The following is a 17,999-nucleotide window of genomic DNA, read 5'->3' on the forward strand; positions in this document are numbered from 1 at the left end:
ACCGAAGCTCGCCTTACCTTGGATTTGACCCTACATCTACCTTTTGGTTTGCCCTTTTCTCTATAAAAACATGTTACATATATGATTTAAAATACATTCTTCAGTAAGTTAGAAATTTAATTGCATATTTTACACAATAAGTTATCTTGTCTTTATTTAGAAAATGTTTTTAAATAATAAGTTAAGACTATTATATTATCAAATCTTTTAACTTATGAAGTCCCATATGCTAGTGTGTAGACATTTGAAGATCCTCCTCCTCAACAATAGCTAAAAAATCAGACAATTTAACGTTGTCCTCCTCATCCAATAGTACATTAGATAGTTTCGGATCGTTTAACACGAGGTTCAATTGAGAGTGAATATATGCAACATTACTTGCAATATCTTTTAAAACAGATACTGTTTTTTCCAAGTAAACTCTTTGAATACATTCTCTTACTGTTTGGGTAAAAAGTCTAAAATCAAACAAAGGTTGGAGTCGTTGTATCCATGCAACTTTATGATATATGGGCGGATAAATCGAACATTAAAGCTCTTTTCTGCATGCATTTAAACAAAAATAAAATTAACAATATATGTTAGATTTTCTTTAGTTATAGGAGATTAATTTTTTAAAAAAAAAATACTTGATATTAGTTGACATCAACTTTAGACAAAAAGTATTTAATTGCTACTATCTTATCTTCAAGCTTTATGACAATCAAAATCTCAGTTTTTTGTTTTCCAATTTATATTTCTTCTTCAATTGTTATATCAAATTGTTTTCCCAAATTGAAAGACATTGTTCTATGAAAATTACGGCATACCCGCCTTTTTTCTATTTTTGTTATGAATTGATTAGTAAATCAAAAAAGTTATATGCTCTAATATGTATCTTCCCCCTTTGCTTTTCATTTTCCAACCGAGAAAAAAAGATAATTTAGAATTTGTTTACAATAATTTACTCAAAAATACATTGTATACGCTTTACATTATAACTATCTCGTTAAAACTTTGATTCTATTATTTTGATATAAAATTGAACTAAAATAAAAAATTAACCACATAAATGCTTTTACAACAATATAATGTTTCATATTTATGGGAGATCAGATAGACATGAACATATCGAGTGAACTCATCTATAAAGGTAATGAAGTATGAAACACCATGCCTTTCTTGAACATTCATTGATCCACAAATATTCGAATGTATAAGTTGCAAAAAGAAAATTCAACTCGTTTACCCTTTTCAAAAGGTGTTCTAGTTGTTATTTCTTGTAAAAACACAAGTGAGCGAAATAAATTTTGTGTTTGATCCTAAAAGATCATCACGTATCAATCTATTCATTCTATCTTGCCCAATATGTTCTAATTTAGCAATGCCATATCATGATTGCTAGATTGAGAAAATAATGAAAAACAAACATCGCTATTATTAAAATAACAATTAGTGTTTAAAACTATAAAACCATCCACATAAAATCCACAACAATGATATAAAGTACCATTAGAAGTCTTAACATAAACATCTTCAAAAATAAACCAAATCCTAACTTTAACAAAGCAATAACGAAGACCAAGTTCCGTCGAATCTTCAGAGCATAAAGGACATCATGTAGATATATAATCTAGCCTTCTTGCAAAATCAATTTGTTTGTGCTAGTTCCTTTAGCTTGAACTCTTGCATTGTTGCCTACATATATCCCTTTAACCACTTGTAATTCGACAAAATTCATTTATGTCTCTAGCTATTCGGTTTGTGGCTCTTGAATCTACACTCCACATAGGATGGGATTCAGTTAGCAAAAAAGTACTAGAAATATAAAAAAATAGAAACAAAAACTTCTCTTAAGAGAAGTAAGATATGACTTTACCTTTTTAGCTTCAATGTACAGGTCAACTTAGTCTTATCCCATTTTCCACCACGTCTTTGGTGCTTGTTTCCACCTGATACCGACCTAAGAATATCCGAACTCCAAGCATCGCCTAGGAAACGCTATACTCTCCCACTTTGCCCTCCGAAAGGAATATCGCCCAGATATGATATAAATATCGCCCAGCACGGTCTTGATCAGACTTCGCCCGTTCTACTTACCTCGTCCACTTCGTTCCCTTATCTCCACTACCCGGGATAATCGGAGAACGTGCCTTAACCATCATCAGAAATCGTGGGACAAACCCACGATTTACCAGATGACAACTGCCATAAGCTCACTATAAAAGGAGGCCTCAAAATGTTGGGAAAGGTACGCAGAAAAAGACTTAAACACTTCAACACTCATTTACTCACTAAAAAACCCTTATTGACTTAAGCATCGGAGTGGCTTCCAGGCTAAACCAGCCTGGAGTCCTTTGAGCTTACATCTGTTATTTGTGCAGGAAAAACAGTACGGGCGACCCCTTGAGATCGACCTGTATCATTTGGTGCGGTGAGCGTGGAACTTATTAGTTTCGTCGTTCCTTATTTTTCAGACTTTGTTTTTCCAGAATGGATCCCCCAGGAGATGATATCCCGCCGGCCACCAACAGAGGAGACAGGGAAACAGAACCGCCGGCCCTAAACCTGTTTCCCCCAGGCAGTGAAGAAGGAGAAACTAGTGACCCTCAGGCGATAAGACAGACGGCACCTCCAATCAACGGAGCGTCAAATGAGGAGCCCATCAGCAGTCAGGCGATGTTCAAAGCTTTCTTGGAGATCACCAGTTTACTCAAAGACATCAAACAGACAGTATCGCTACAATTGCAAGAGCCCAAATCAACAAAATCATCTGCAGAGAAATCGACCTCATCCTTAGATAAGGGAAAGGAACCACTCGAACTAGAAAAGACGCCGGACAACTCTGCCCAGAGACAAAACGCCCCCATAACAATCCCGGACGATGAAAGGTGGATGGGAGAACAACACGCTCCCAAGGAAAGGGAAGAACGTCTGGAGGAAAAAGTACGTCAGGTCATGAGCAGACTCGGGATAAGATGTGAAGACATAGATACATCCCTTCGGAGTGACTCACCTCTTGCAGATCTCATCATCTCTCACGAGTTCCCTGCTAAATTCAAATATCCTCCAAATTTGGAATCTTACGATGGGACCGGTTGCCCCAAGAGCCATGTGCATAAATTCCAAGCAGTAATCAATGTTCAGACAAACCTGGATCATGTATTGTGCAAACTGTTTCCCACTACCCTGAAAGGTCTGGCACAGGAATGGTACCAAAGTTTGAAGCCGGGCTCGATACAAACATTCAAGCAATTCTCAGGTTTATTTCAGGCCAGATTCGTAGCATGAATTCCTCAAAAGAAGTTGTCCACGGACCTGCTAGCCATCATGCAGAGAGACGGGGAAACACTCAGGAAATATATAGAAAGGTTCAACAAGGAGGCGATGCAGATAGAAGAACTGATTCAGGAGATCGCCTATACGGCACTGCTCAACGGGACCACTAATTCAGACCTGAGAAAAGAATTGCTGGCTAAATCACCAAAATCGTTCACTACGTTGATGACCATCGCACATACACAAATCCGGGTGGATGACGGACAGAGAGAGATAGAAAATCGGCATGGACGGACGGAAGAAAGAACATTCTCAGAAAGAAGGAATGGGGATAGATCGCCCATAGGAAAAAGGTTCGGGGAAAAAGGCAACGACCGTTTCAGAAATAAGAGAAAAACGGATGAGGACAGGCGATACACCCCCCTAAACACTACCAGAACCAATGTATTATTTTGGGTGAAAGACAACCGGAAGAAGGTCAGGTGGCCAAGAAAAATGAATGCCTCATCAGCCAGCAAGAGGGACAACAGCAAATACTGTGAGTTCCACAGAGATAACGGCCACACCACAGATGAATGCTGGCACCTGAAGGAAGAAATAGAAAAATTAATAGAAAGAGGCTCCCTTTCCCAGTTCGTGAAAAGGGACGCCGAAACCAGGGAAATGGAAGCAGAAAGAAAGAAAGAAAGAAAAGAAGAGACCACCAGAAGACCTAGACCAGACCCAACAGGCGTGGTCAACGTAATAATGGGCGGATCAACCGGAGGAGACAGCAACACCACAAGAAAGAAAGCGGCTAGGACGGTCTATTCTGTCAGCCCAAGTGCACCAGAAGCAAAGAAGTTTGGGAGCATATCTTTTTCAGAAAGTGATAGCCATGGGTTATCACTCCCCCACGAAGACGCCCTGGTTGTCAAGGGACGACTAAACAATTTCGAAGTATCCCGAATGCTTGTAGACACGGGAAGTTCGGTCAACATGATCACGATGGAGGTATTTGGAAGGATCGGACTAAAAAAGGAAAGTTTGACACGGGTCTCCACTCCGTTGGTAGGACTGGGAGGCAAATCTGTACAGGTGGAAGGATCATTAGAGATAAGCATCCAACTGGGGGATGGAGAAATCTATAAAGAAGTCCGAGCGGAATTCATGGTAGTCAATATGGACTTCGCCTACAACGCAATCCTGGGAAGGCCACTACTACACGACACGTGTGCGTCCATTTGCGTGAGGTATTTACTGATGAAAATCCCGACCAGGGAAGGCGATGCAGAAGTCAGAGGATGTCAGAAATCAGCAAGAGAGGCATACTTCACGGCCCTCAAAAAGGTTCACGTAACTTTGCCAGTGTTAACAATGGAACCTCCAGAAAGGACAGAGAAGGCAGAACATTATGGGCGAACCACGAAGATAGAGCTATCCCCAGGAAAAGAGATAGTGGTCGGAGACGAGCTGGAGGAAGGGATCAAGCGGTCTCTGACAGAAAACCTCAGAACACTGGGAGACTCCTTTGCCTGGACAACAGAAGAACTGATCGGAGTAAACCCAGATGTCATATGCCATCGGTTAAACATAGCGGCCGACTCAAAGCCCGTAGTACAAAAGAATAGAAGACACTCGCCCGAAAAACAGCTAGCCATTGCAGAAGAAATCGCCAAATTGAAGGAAGCAAACGTGATCAAAGATGCTTATTACCCAAAGTGGGTGGCCAACGTAGTAATGGTGAAAAAATCCAACGGCACTTATCGAATGTGTGTAGACTTCACAGATCTAAACAAGGCATGTCCTAAAGATAGTTTCCCATTACCAAGCATCGATCAATTAGTGGACTCTACGGCGGGCCACGCCCTATACGCGTTCCTGGACGCCAAAGCAGGATACCATCAAATACCCATGGCACCAGAAGACCAGGAAAAAACGGCTTTCGTAACAGACCAGGGGTTATTTTGTTATAAGATGATGCCGTTCGGCCTAAAAAACGCGGGAGCCACATACCAGCGGTTGGTGAACTTCATATTCAGAGATCAGATTGGAAAACACATGGAAGTTTATGTGGATGACATGATTATTAAGAGTGTCAGGACTGAAGACCATCCAAAGGATGTGAAGGTAGTCTTAGAAACGCTGAAAAGATACCAATTAAAGCTAAATCCGGAGAAGTGTGTATTTGGAGTACCAGCAGGAAAGTTCTTGGGATACATGGTCTCCCAGCGTGGGATTGAAGCCAACCCAGATAAAATTGAAGCAGTCTTGAAAATGGCGCCACCTCGGACCATTCACGAAGTCCAGAAACTCAACGGCCGGATCACAGCCCTAGGTCGGTTCATGTCTTGCTCGGCCAAACGATGTTTACCTTTCTTCAAAACCCTGAAACAGATCAAGAACTTCACATGGACAGCAGAATGCCAGCAGGCGTTTGAGGAATTGAAAAGCTTCCTATCCTCACCCCCACTTTTGGCGAGACCAGATCCGGGCGACGTGTTATATTTATACATCTCTTGCTCTGACGAAACAATAGCAGGAGTATTGGTATCGGAAAAAGGAGGAGAACAATACCCGATCTACTACATTAGCAAAGTGCTCAGAGATGCGGAGCTAAGATACCCAAAGTTGGAAAAGCTGGCGCTATGCGTATACACCGCCACAATCAAGCTCCGACATTACTTCGAAGGACACCAAGTCATTGTACGGACCGACCAACCATTATGAAAAATCCTCCAGAAGGCGGAGACAAGTGGACGCATAGCAGAATGGGCCGTCAAAATAGGAAGCCTGGGCGTTATCTATGAAGCTCGAAAAGCAATGAAAGCTCAAGCACTAGCCGACTTCTTCGCAGAATTAACATTCAAGGAACCCATGGAGGACAAAACGACTCCTTGGGAGATACACGTCGATGGAGCAGTTTGCGGAGAAGGAGCGGGTATCGGAGTCGTGCTCAAAGGACCAGGAAGAATCCAAATGGAATACTCAGCAAGACTCGAATTTCCAGCTTCCAACAATGTTGCGGAATATGAGGCGCTGATAACAGGGTTGCAATTGTGCGAAGAACTCAATATCTCCGAAGTCCAGATCTATAGTGATTCACAACTAGTCGTGAACCAAGTCTCATGGAACTTCGAAGTAAAAGAAGCTACATTGAAGAAATACGCCAAGCAAGCCAAAACCTTCTTTGCCAATAATGGGCGATCCTGGTCGTTACAGCAAATACCTAGAGCAATGAATGGAAGATCAGACGAATTGGCAAAGTGGGCAGCAACAAAGAATTACGACTCAATGAGAAACATCCCTCATGAAATCAAACGACAACCTAGCTTCCAAGAAGAAATTGAAGAAGGCGAAGTACTGATGGTAGAAGGGGAAGAAACCTGGATGACCCCCCTCACAGCATACTTGGCTAATGGAATACTCCTCGAGGATAGAAAGGAAGACAAAAGAATAGTGATACTATCATCAAAGTTCGGAATATACAACGGCCAGCTGTACAAACGGTCATTCACCCATCCCTGGCTAAGATGTGTGAACAAAGAAGAAGGAGAGTACATCATGAAAGAATTACATGAGGGGACCTGCGGAGCACATGACGAAGCACTGCTACAAGGCTATTATTGGCCCACGATGAAAGAACAAGCTACAACGCTAGTAAGGGGATGCTGGCCTTGCCAGCAACATGCTTTGGTACCAAGAAAGCAAGCTTCAGAAATGAAACCGATCGGCAGTGCGTGGCCCTTCGCCCAGTGGGGTATGGATATCCTAGGACCTCTCCCTTTGGCTACAGGACAACGGAAGTTCTTGGTAGTGGCAATCGACCATTTCACTAAGTGGATAGAAGCAGAACCACTGGCAAAAATCACCCAGCAACGCATAACTAACTTTTTCTTTAGATCTATCTTGTGCAGGTTTGGAATACCGAAGGTGCTAATCACAGACAATGGAAAGCAGTTCGACTCAGCAAAATTCAGAAAGTTCTGTGCCGAATATCAAATCAATTTGAGGTTCACCTCGGTTTATCATCCACAATCAAATGGGCAAACCGAAGTGGCCAACATGATTCTACTGGCCGGACTAAAAAGAAGATTAGACGAATACAAAGGAAGATGGGTAGAAGAACTCTACAGCGTTCTATGGAACTACCGTACCACCCCTAGGGAATCAACGGGCGAAACTCCATTCGCCCTAGCTTATGGAACGGAGGCTGTAATTCCTGTAGAGATTGGCGCACCCACACCAAGGACAGAGGACAACCAGCTAAACCTAGAAGAAAACGAAGAAGAGCTCAGGAACAATCTGGATCTCCTGGTTGAAAAAATCAACAGATCAGATATCAGGATGGAAGCCTACAGACAAAAGATGGCCAAACATTTCAACAGCCATGTAAAGAAAATAAAATTCAAACTAGGCGACCTCGTCATGCGAAAGACCGAAGTCAAAAAAGGAGAAGCAGGAAGCGGAAAACTGCAGCCAAACTGGGAAGGACCTTACACCATCAGCGAGGTCATTAAGGAAGGAACATTTAAGCTCACTAACTCCATGGGAAGAATCATACCAAGGACATGGAACGCCAACAACTTGAGGAAGATTTAGCGACAACGGGTCGCCATCCAACATGATTAGTTATTCCTTAAAGATTAACATAATTAGTCAAGCGATGTTTAGTTTCAATATTGTATTTCAATTCCTCCAAGTGATATTTAATCACAGCATTGTGTTTCAATTTCTACAAGTGATATTTCGTCACGATATTGTATTTATGCAAGCATTTTAATTTACCCTTGCTCGGACAAGGAATTTCCACAGATATCGTCTCTTTACCATAATCATTTATTATTTAAAATATTTCCAAAGAGGAGAACTGACGAGTTCATTCCCAAAAAGGAAAATACCCGGCCGATATATATATCGCCCAAAATAAAGAGAACACAGAAATTAGCTATCTCAAATATAAAGAAGGCAAAAAAAGATATATATTAAAAAGAGGGTAAACGCCCCACAAAAAATTACAAAGGAAAATAAAATTCCTAACAAAAGAAAATATACAAATGTACAAAGTACATAACAAAAAAAAACGGGGGGGGGGAAGGGGCTCCTAAAGCTTCACATCCTCAGTCTTATCAGGGAGAGCTCCCTTAACAACCTCGGAAGCAGCGGGGTCAGATAATGCTTCCTGCGAATTTCCCGCAACTGAAGAAGCAGCGACAACAATGTTGTCGGACCGGGTAGGAGAAGGGACGTCGGCTAGACTTAGAGGATCGGCCCCGGGAAGAATAGAATCCAAATCAGAGGGTCTGTCCAATAACTCCAGAGCAGCATAAGGGCGCTCAGAAGAAATAATCAAACCGAAGTCCTTCTCCTCAGGACTACCTCCCAAACCGGGAACAAGAGGCTTCTCGCCAGCCTTGGCAGGTTCCTGGGCCCCTTGGGCAGACTGCTTGGCTTCCTCAGCAGCACTTCCACACTTTTCAGACTTGATGGAAACAAACAAGTCTTCAGGGGAATCCGGCTCGCTCTCACTATTGACCCCAGAAGGAAAGCCGTACAAAAAGTCAACGTCACCATCAGGATGACGTTCTAAGTAAGTACCCACAATGGCCTCAGTAAAATCAGCCAGATCGTTGGCCAGCTGGGCGGTATTGCGGCGACGCCTTTCCTTCTCACGAGTCAATCGACCCCGCTTCAAATAAAGCTTCTTCTCAGCAGCAGACACCTTCTCAGTAAGAGCCAGGACAGTGGTATCAAATTCCTTTTTCAGCTCCTCATAGTCACTCCCCTTGATCACCACCTCCGCCGATAAACTCTTATTCTCCTTTTTAAGGCGGGCGACCTCAGCAGATAGCGCCTGCTGCTGCTTGACGGCACTCTCCCTTTCTTTCGACAACCGATCCACATCGGCGCGAAGAGAGGTTTGCTTAGGAGCACACCCGCCATGCTCAGCTTTAAGGGAGTCATGCTTCCCCTTCAAAAGCTTGTACTCCGCCCTCAGCTTGGCTAGCACATCCTCGTCATTCAGACGGTTTGAGCAGTATTGGCGGATGGCGAAACCGGTCTAGAAACAAAATAAAGTAACGTTAATAAAAAAAAAAGAAGAAAAAAGGAAAAGAAAAAAAGGCACGAAAATAATCACCCTTAGCAGGCCGGTAAAGCAGTCGTCGATCAGCACGTCGTCCGGCCTTCTCAGATAATAATCGACATCAGAAGGGCAGCAAGAACCCCTAAAGATGTCAGCCGCAACAGCCGGACAACGGCTAGTGGCCTCCATCCCGTACTTTTGAAGGATAAGATCGACCTGAGTCACCATAACGTCCTTCCGAGGCTTCTTCATGGAAGGACCCTCCTCAGCAACATCCTCGCCCCCAGAGGAAGGAGCTCGTCTCTTCGAGCCCGAAGAAGCGGTCATTACAGCCGGAGGAGGAGGAGGAATGGACTTAGACTTCTTATCCTTCGAGGGAACCTCCATTTTGTTCTTCCCTTTACCAGTGTAAGAGGGAACAGCAGCGGAAGGAGGACTCAGAACAGGCTCCCTAATTGCAAAACCAGGAAGCACCACCCTGGAAGCAACAGGAGGATTTGGGGCAGAGCCATCATCCTTCTGGGAAGAAGGCAGCTTATCTCCGGTCTTGGAAGGAACATCGCCCCCCTTCTTGAGGCCCCTTCCCCACCTCGGAGAGTTTCGCAGAGACAGCCTGGGCGAGAGCCTCCTTCTCCCGCACCTCTTTCTCTCGGCGAGCTCTTCTATCCTCCATAACCTTCTGTTGGAGCTCCTTTAAGTCAACCACTGAGAATTCCAAGAAAATAAACAAATATCAGGAACTAAAAATCAGAATTCAAAGAGAACAAAAGCTTCATGGTACAAACAAGGTACCAGAAGGACTAAGGGGCATAGAAGAAATATTAAGGGGAGAAGAGAGAGGTGGTTCGCCCCCATCAGGAAACTCGCCCTCGTTTGTAGGCGAGGTTTCCTGTTTATCATCATTCTTCTTCTTCTTCTTCCCCTTCTTGCCACTCCTTACTCTCCTGCTTCTCTTGGAAGCAACGCCTTGGTCCCAGCCAAAATAATGATCAATAAGCTTCACCACATGAACCTTCTCGCCATCCCGGAGCAAAGTCAACGTTTTCTGATCATCCTCGTTCAATGTAACCTTGTCCAATTTCCTAGGACCTTCCAAAAATACATTGGGGATGGAGCCCCAACCCCCTTCCTGTTTAGCAATCACGAAGGAACCTTTCCACCGCTTTAAAGAATTGGGAAGGCCACAAAAGGGAGATCGGCCGGGTTGTAGATAGAAGAACTCATCACTTTTCTTCCTCCCAAGAGAATATATCGCCCGGACAATTTCATAGCCAACCGACCTCTTCAGATGGAGCCCACGAATGAAAATCCCCGTCAAATGGCGATGGGCGTTAGGATGGAGTTGACCTAAAGGAATTTTAAGATGGTCAAACACCATTTGTGTAAAGCCATCAAGTGGTAGCCTCAAGCCTGCTTCAAAATCTTCTATAAAAATCAACTGCTTGTCGTCATCTAGGACTTGGTCAACAGCCGATCCTTCAGAAGGAATCCGGAGCCCGATGGTGGGGGGAATCTCGTACCTCGCCCTAATCCATACTAGGGCACTTTGACCAAGGACAATGGGCCACTCGGACAAAGGTATTTTCTTGCCAGAGGACGCCTCAGGAGACGCTTTACGTTTTTTGGAAGCTTTACGTTTTTTCAAAATATAATTCTCCTCGTCATCGCCCAACTCGCCCTCGTCATCATCAACCCCTCCCAAGGGAACCTCGCCTCCCGCATCTTTATCACTAGGCCCTAAAAGCGCATCAATATCTTCCACAAGGGGCACGCCCTCCTCACTATCCGGAACCACCTTCTGAGATAACCTTTCCTCGTCAGAACTCAAATCAACCAGCACTGCAAGAGGAGTAGGATAAGGAGAACCACTGGAAGCACCCTCAGAAGAAGAAGAAGAAGAAGTGGTAGAGGAAACCTCGGAAAAAGACATCCTAAAAAATGCTAACTGGAGAATAGAGCAGAAAATAAAAAGAACACTAGAAGAAAAGCAAAGCTAAGTCACTTACTGATGAAAGAAGAAAATCTGGCACTATATAACTCGAAGAAGCCTGTTTAGAAAAGATGATTAGCAACGATGAAAGAACTAGACGAAACAGAGAGCAAGAATAACAATTAAAATGAGAAACTAGTACCTCTTTTATATGTCAAGTCAGAAATAGAGCACTCAAGTACCTAGTAGCAGGGAACTCCTCGAAACAATCAATCAATCAATGAAAGAAAACCAACGGTTGCGTTCTTTTATATGCCAAAAAACGCTTGAAATTCGTAACTGCTGAAGGAAAAGTTTGAAATTCAAATAATCTCGAAAAATCCGGGGATTTGAATTTTGAAAATTGGCGCTTCAAGTCTTTGACTAAGCGAGATCATGAGGGGGGGGGGGGGGGGACATCTGATACCGACCTAAGAATATCCGAACTCCAAGCATCGCCTAGGAAACGCTATACTCGCCCACTTTGCCCTCCGAAAGGAATATCGCCCAGATATGATATAAATATCGCCCAGCACGGTCTTGATCAGACTTCGCCCGCTCAATATCAAACTTACCTCGTCCACTTCGTTCCCTTATCTCCACTACCCGGGATAATCGGAGAACGTGTCTTAACCATCATCAGAAATCGTGGGACAAACCCACGATTTACCAGATGACAACTGCCATAAGCTCACTATAAAAGGAGGCCTCAGAATGTTGGGAAAGGTACGCAGAAAAAGACTTAAACACTTAAACACTCATTTACTCACTAAAAAACCCTTATTGACTTAAGCATCGGAGTGGCTTCCAGGCTAAACCAGCCTGGAGTCCTTTGAGCTTACATCTGTTATTTGTGCAGGAAAAACAGTACGGGCGACCCCTTGAGATCGACCTGTATCACCACCTTTTGGTCCAAGTCCAGCTCCATCCACCTTGCCTTTATTTTCCCAACTCTTTTTGGACCATTTATGCTTATGACCACCTTGTTTGAAATTAGATTCAGCAATATATGCTTGAATATCAGGTTTAGCAGCCTCAAGGCGCTCATCCTCAAGTTCCAAGTGGCGCACAATGCTACTAAAAGTCTTAATATTCCCATTTTGAGTCATGTTCACTTACATGTACTCCCAATTATTGGACAAAGATCGAATAATCGCTTGGACTTGTTGTTCATTTGTGAGGTTATGTCCAGCTGATTTGAGCTTTAATATCATATTCGACATATCCCTTAAATGTTGTTTCATTGTCTTGTTAGGGACTTTCTTATAAGTTTTGTTAGAGACTTTCTTGTAAGTGTCGAATTTGATAGTCAACTGCCTAAGTCTGGAGACAGTAGTTCCTGCAAACTTCTCGCGCAAAGCGACCCACATGGCATTAGCAGTAGAAAAATGCTGATACTTATACACCAAATCATCAATTGATAAGGATTCCTCTTGCAGTTGAATCCTTTTTCTTCTAAATAGTGCATGTAGCCATGTCGCACTTAAATTGCGCATCATTGACATTTCCCTCATCAGCTACTGGTTCATCATTACATTATTTACAACATCAAGAGCTTCTTGCTCCTCAAACACATAATGTATTTTCAGATGGCATATGTTATAGATGTTGTCATGGAGTTTTTCACCCTTATTAAGTTTGGTTATGATATTTTTCGAAGCGATTTCAGTTCAATAATAACTACAAAGAGACATATTCAATGCAAAAATTAATCTACTATGTAATCATACACATCATCATCGTATTAATCTAGTCACAATTTTAAAAATAAATTATTGAATTTTTTTCATATGAACTAGAAACAAAAGTTTACTATGTTCCCAATCAAATTGATCATTCAAATGTTAAATTTTCTTTAACTTAATTTTATATTGCACCATTTTATTCTTTGATGAGAATAATAAAATTCTACCAATCATAGAATGCACATTTCATAAAATATTTATTAAGATAATAATCCATAATATTTTAACAATCATGAAATATTTATCAAACATTTATACACACTATAACTCAAGAATAATCATTACAAAATATATTAATCGGGGTATGAATCAAGTTTAGAAAATTATATAAATTAAAATTATTAATAATTTTCTAACACTTGTATACAATTTCTATGAATTTTTCAATAGAAAATTCTTTAATAATTGCATTTAATCAATTAAATGATTCATAAAATTCAAAATAAATATGTAAAAAAATATTTTTCTCCGACCGAAATTCAACATTATTCAAAATATATTCTCAAATATATTTACAATTTTTATGTATTTAATTTCTGTCAAAATAATTTATTTTGAATTTATAATAATAATAAACTATAGAAAAATTATTAAATAATCTGTATTTCGAAAAAATATAAAAAATAGACCAAAACTTCAGATTTCCCTTTTTAGAATCATAAAAACCATATAAATTTCATTTTATTTTCCTTCAAATAACATGAAATTCAATTAATCAAAGCATGAAAATCAACATAAAAACTCTAATACCAATGTTGGAATGTGCGGAAAATATAAGATCGTTCTAAGCATACCTCTTGTTGATTCCACAAGTTTGAATGAACTTTTGCTACTAAGTCTCAAGTATTTTCACAATAGAAAATATCTATATTCACCACCTAATGTACTTATATTGTGTATATTTTTAGAGAGATTTTCTAATGATTGAAAATTAGTAATTTATGTATGTCAAAATATATATATGAACATATAATGAGTGTCATGAATAGGTGTAACTTTTCATTAAGTTATCATATTTCATGGATTTGCAACTTTTTATTAAAAGTTGTAACTTTTGCATGCAAATCCATATATGTAATTGGATTCGGATCAATTTGTCAATCCATACACCAACAACATCTTGATTGAACTCATACACAAGTTCAATTCACAAGCTCATAGTCTAACTTATATGCGAGTCCATTTACGAATACATAATTAAACCAACTTGTGAGATACTAACCGTTCATGGTGAACCAAACATCACTACATTTGAATTTAATTTGTTTAAATAAATAACTATAAATTTAAGCTCGATCTCGTTGGTTTAGACTAACAAATGAGTTCGAGGGCTCGATTAAATTAGGGCGCTACTTGCCCGTTATACATTAACTGATAATATTTCATGACAAACACAACTAAAAGTAGGATTAAAATCAGTTCTCAACCCAAATAACTCAAAATGGATTGGGCAAACTCCAAAACTAATTAGTACTAACAGACAAAAGTATACCAATAATATCACACAATTACAAATCAAACTCTGGTACAAACCATCCACCTATAAGTCAATGACACATGTCTCTACAAAGCTGCTCCATTTTTTTTTCTTTTTATATTATTCATTAGTGAGTCGTGACTAATAGATGAATGACATTGATGATGAACATGGAATTTTCTCTAGGATTTGTAAGGCTTCTTTCATTGTCGGCCTTTTTTGTGGTAATGGAGAAGCACAACTGTACCCTAACTTAAAGCAAGCCAGCAAGGCCTCCTCTTTACCCTCCACATCAGCTCGAATCGCCACATCAGCCATCCTAATCGCCCGGTTTTTATCATCAACTACAAGCCCATTATTCCCTTGGCCCAACTCATCCACAACTATAACTTTCCCTGTTAGTAGCTCTAACAATATAACCCCAAATGAATAAATATCCCACTTTGGGTTGGGCTTGAGACTTCTAAGTGACTCTGGCGCAATGTACGGCGAAAAACCTCCGATCGAACTAGGACTCGGGCTTGGGCTAGGCCCAAATGAAAACTCTTGGAAGCTATCACGTGAGGTCGAAGATCGCTTGCTCCCGAAATTCCGAGTCGATCCGCCAGCTTTAGAGCTTGAATCTCCCGTCACGAGCCTCTCAAGCCCGAAATCTCCAATTCTCGGCTCTAATTCCGAACCGAGAAGAATATTGCTGGGCTTCAAGTTGCCATGTACATGCTTCTTGTCATGAAGGTGTTGAAGCCCACGAGCCACACCTTTCGCTATCTTGAGCCGGGCCTCCCATGGTAGATGGCAAGGAGACGAGCCCACTTTCCCTAAACAAATACAAAAACAAAAGGCGCATGTTAGCAAGACTAATATGATTCATTACCCTTTTTAGCTTAAAATAACAAATGCCAGTCATTTTCTACGGAAGAAAGTTGATCTTTTTTGGGAGTACGAGTAACGTATATCGCTATCGAACGCCGTGGGTCTAACGATAACAAAACATGACCGTATGAAAAAGAGAGTTGACTTTTCATAATTTTCATGCATTAAAAACAAGGTTCAGTTACACCTACTCTACCGTCAAAACCATGACTATGACTTAACCAGCGTACACTAGCATGCACTTCACTAATATGCTAAAATGCGCATGTACATGAAAATATCAAAAACAGAGGAAAAAACTTACTGTAACGAGCATTTGCAAGGCTGCCATTAGGAACAAAATCATAGATAATGAGCTTTTCATCAACACCCCAGTAGAACCCACGGATCCCAACCAGATTTGGGTGAACCAGTTTGGCTATGACTCGAACCTGGTTTTCAAAATCTCTGAACCGTTCCACATGATTCTCACCGATTCTTCGAACCGCAAGTGAACTCCCATCTTCAAGAACTGCTTTATACATTATGCTAGAACCAGTAGCGCCCAATATATAAGCCGAAGCTTTGAGTAACGACTCGAGCTCTAATTCTTTTTCCCCATCAACTGTAACCAACTTGCCTCCTTTGTTATGCTGTTCATGTTCTTGATTTTCTTGAAATTTTGAAGAGTTGGTTTCAATGTCGTTGTCGTTTAGAGAGCTGGTTGAGTCTGATTCATCGTCGTTTTCTCCTTTTTTATTGCGTAAACATGACCATCTCGTAAACCCTTTTGATTCTGACGAAGAAGATGACCAAGATTCTTGATTATTTTTTTCTTTTACACAAAAAATATTAACAATATTCGGTTCTTTCTTGACTGTTGGCTCTAAATTTCTTCTCCGTTTCTTGAATTGGTACACGTAAAAGAAAATCATTCCAAGAATTGCAACTCCGGCGACGTCGCCTACTATAATTCCGATAAGTGTTCCTTTTCTCAGCCCTTGTGACTCGTTTTCTTGACTCGGCTGTGAAGTAGCCGGTGTAGAAGCGGTTGTCGTCGGAATTGCTGCAATTGCCGGCGGGGAAGTGGGTGAAGACGGAATTAAACATGGGTTTTTCGTTAATAGGCCACAAAGATTAGGGTTTCCGTTAAAAAAACTCGTTTTTTGGTTCATGAAAATGTTAAAAACCGGAATTTCACCGGTCAAATTGTTGAAAGAAAGATCTAAAGTAGCATTATCAGGAATTTTTGAAGCAAATTCTTTTGGAATCGACCCGGACAGCTTATTATAAGAAATATTAAAGTAACGAACACTATTGCCACCAAAATCTTGAGGCAAAGAGCCGTTAATAAGATTAGAAGAAAGATCTAAAACTTGAACAAATCTAAACCCACCCGGCAAAAAACCGGAGAAATAATTATTTTTCAAAGAAACAACGGTTAGATTACTCACAGTTGTAATACTACCATGTAAAATTCCCGCCAAAGCATTATCAGACAGATTAAGAAACCGAAGATTCTGTAACCGACCGATAGTTTCCGGTAACTGACCCGATATTAAATTATTAGACAAATCAAGAAACTGGAGATGGGTTGCATTAAAAATCGAAAAAGGTAACGACCCATTAAGTGAATTATTAGAAAGATCAAGACTTTGAAGAAATTCAACCATACCCAGATCAGAAGGAATCGAACCAAGAAGCTGAGAATTAGCAAGAGACAACCCGGTAACCCGAGAAAAAGTACTCAACCCATTTTCACCCGGAGCTCCACAAGTAACACCATGCCAAGAACACGGAGTTTCATCACTGTAATTCCAGTTTTCAAGAACGTGAAGTGGGTCGTTTAGAATGGAGAATTTGAAAGAAAGTAAAAGAATTCCATCTGTGTTGAGTCCAGTGGACTGAATTACACCACCGAGTAGAAGAATTAATACGACAGCACTGTAATGAAAGCTCATGATTTCTCAGATTGATCCCACATCGCTGAGAAAAAATAATCAAGAAAAAGTGTTGAAGTGAGATTTTTAAGTAGCCATGTGAAAGTGATAGAAGTTGGATAAAAAAATTACAGAATAAACAAATGGGTAGAGATACACAGCTCACCAAACAAAGCTTCTCACTACCAAAATGCTCTGTGTTTCTGTGTAAGGGAAATAAATTTTATTATATAGTTTAATTTTATAAGTTTGATATGAGTATTAAATGAATCATTAATTATAGAGTTGGTTTGGTGTACATGTAAATAATAATTCTATTTTTATATCTACCTTTATTAAATTTCTTGTGGTTATATTTAAGGAACAAGAAATGGAGACAAGAATAGCATCTTTGCTAAAAGAAGACATCCAGGTGGAGTTTTGCAAGTTATTATCAGATTTATCTGTGTTAGATTGACTTCATATAATCAAAGTTGCCTTTAAATTTAATGAACAGTTCATTTTTTTTATACTCCCTCCGTCCCGTTAATAAGGAATAAATGACTTTTTTACATATATTAAGAAAGCATTAACTACTATAATGCTTTCTTATTTTATCCCTATTTATAATAGTATTGTATTTTGTATATATACTACTAGTCATTAATTATGGATAGAGAAAAGGGGATAAAACAGGAAAATTCATATGAATTAG

General features: G+C 40.4%; 3 protein-coding genes across 4 annotated transcripts; 2 read left to right on the forward strand and 1 right to left on the reverse strand.

Moving 5' to 3' along the window:
- The first annotated feature begins 3,309 nt into the window (after positions 1–3,309).
- Positions 3,310–3,847, forward strand: LOC126656665 (uncharacterized). The gene is made up of 2 exons (XM_050351274.1): positions 3,310–3,702; positions 3,770–3,847. Exons 1-2 carry the CDS (start codon positions 3,310–3,312, stop codon positions 3,845–3,847), a joined length of 471 nt encoding a protein of 156 aa, XP_050207231.1.
- A 74-nt stretch (positions 3,848–3,921) lies between these two features.
- On the forward strand, positions 3,922–7,839 carry LOC126656666 (uncharacterized). The gene is made up of 2 exons (XM_050351275.1): positions 3,922–5,889; positions 5,980–7,839. The coding sequence occupies exons 1-2, from the start codon at positions 3,922–3,924 to the stop codon at positions 7,837–7,839; spliced, it is 3,828 nt and encodes a 1,275-aa protein (XP_050207232.1).
- A 6,577-nt stretch (positions 7,840–14,416) lies between these two features.
- LOC126655879 (probable LRR receptor-like serine/threonine-protein kinase At4g37250) lies at positions 14,417–17,572 on the reverse strand. 2 transcript variants are annotated; one of them, XM_050350219.2, is made up of 3 exons: positions 17,472–17,572; positions 15,691–17,351; positions 14,417–15,331 (listed from the first exon to the last, which is right to left on the reverse strand). In XM_050350219.2, the coding sequence occupies exons 2-3, from the start codon at positions 17,324–17,326 to the stop codon at positions 14,655–14,657; spliced, it is 2,313 nt and encodes a 770-aa protein (XP_050206176.1). In that variant the 5' UTR covers positions 17,327–17,351; positions 17,472–17,572; the 3' UTR covers positions 14,417–14,654. The 2 variants fall into 2 exon arrangements, with proteins under 2 accessions (XP_050206176.1, XP_050206175.1); XM_050350218.2 differs by having other exon boundaries at positions 15,691–17,552.
- Between the last annotated feature and the right edge of the window lie 427 nt (positions 17,573–17,999).

Source organism: Mercurialis annua, linkage group LG7 (genome assembly GCF_937616625.2).
Source record: "Mercurialis annua linkage group LG7, ddMerAnnu1.2, whole genome shotgun sequence".
NCBI lineage: Eukaryota > Viridiplantae > Streptophyta > Magnoliopsida > Malpighiales > Euphorbiaceae > Mercurialis > Mercurialis annua.

Excerpts from the sequence above, each read along its gene's own strand:
- LOC126656665 (XM_050351274.1), top strand. The coding sequence starts at position 3,310 with ATGCAGAGAGACGGGGAAACACTCAGGAAATATATAGAAAGGTTCAAC. Across the intron at positions 3,703-3,769 it reads TAAACACTACCAGAACCAAT|CCAGCAAGAGGGACAACAGC; the intron begins GTATTATTTTGG and ends ATGCCTCATCAG.
- LOC126656666 (XM_050351275.1), top strand. The coding sequence starts at position 3,922 with ATGGAAGCAGAAAGAAAGAAAGAAAGAAAAGAAGAGACCACCAGAAGA. Across the intron at positions 5,890-5,979 it reads TGGAAAAGCTGGCGCTATGC|AAGGCGGAGACAAGTGGACG; the intron begins GTATACACCGCC and ends AAAATCCTCCAG.
- LOC126655879 (XM_050350219.2), bottom strand. The coding sequence starts at position 17,326 with ATGAGCTTTCATTACAGTGCTGTCGTATTAATTCTTCTACTCGGTGGT. Across the intron at positions 15,332-15,690 it reads CCTTGCAAATGCTCGTTACA|GGAAAGTGGGCTCGTCTCCT; the intron begins GTAAGTTTTTTC and ends GTATTTGTTTAG.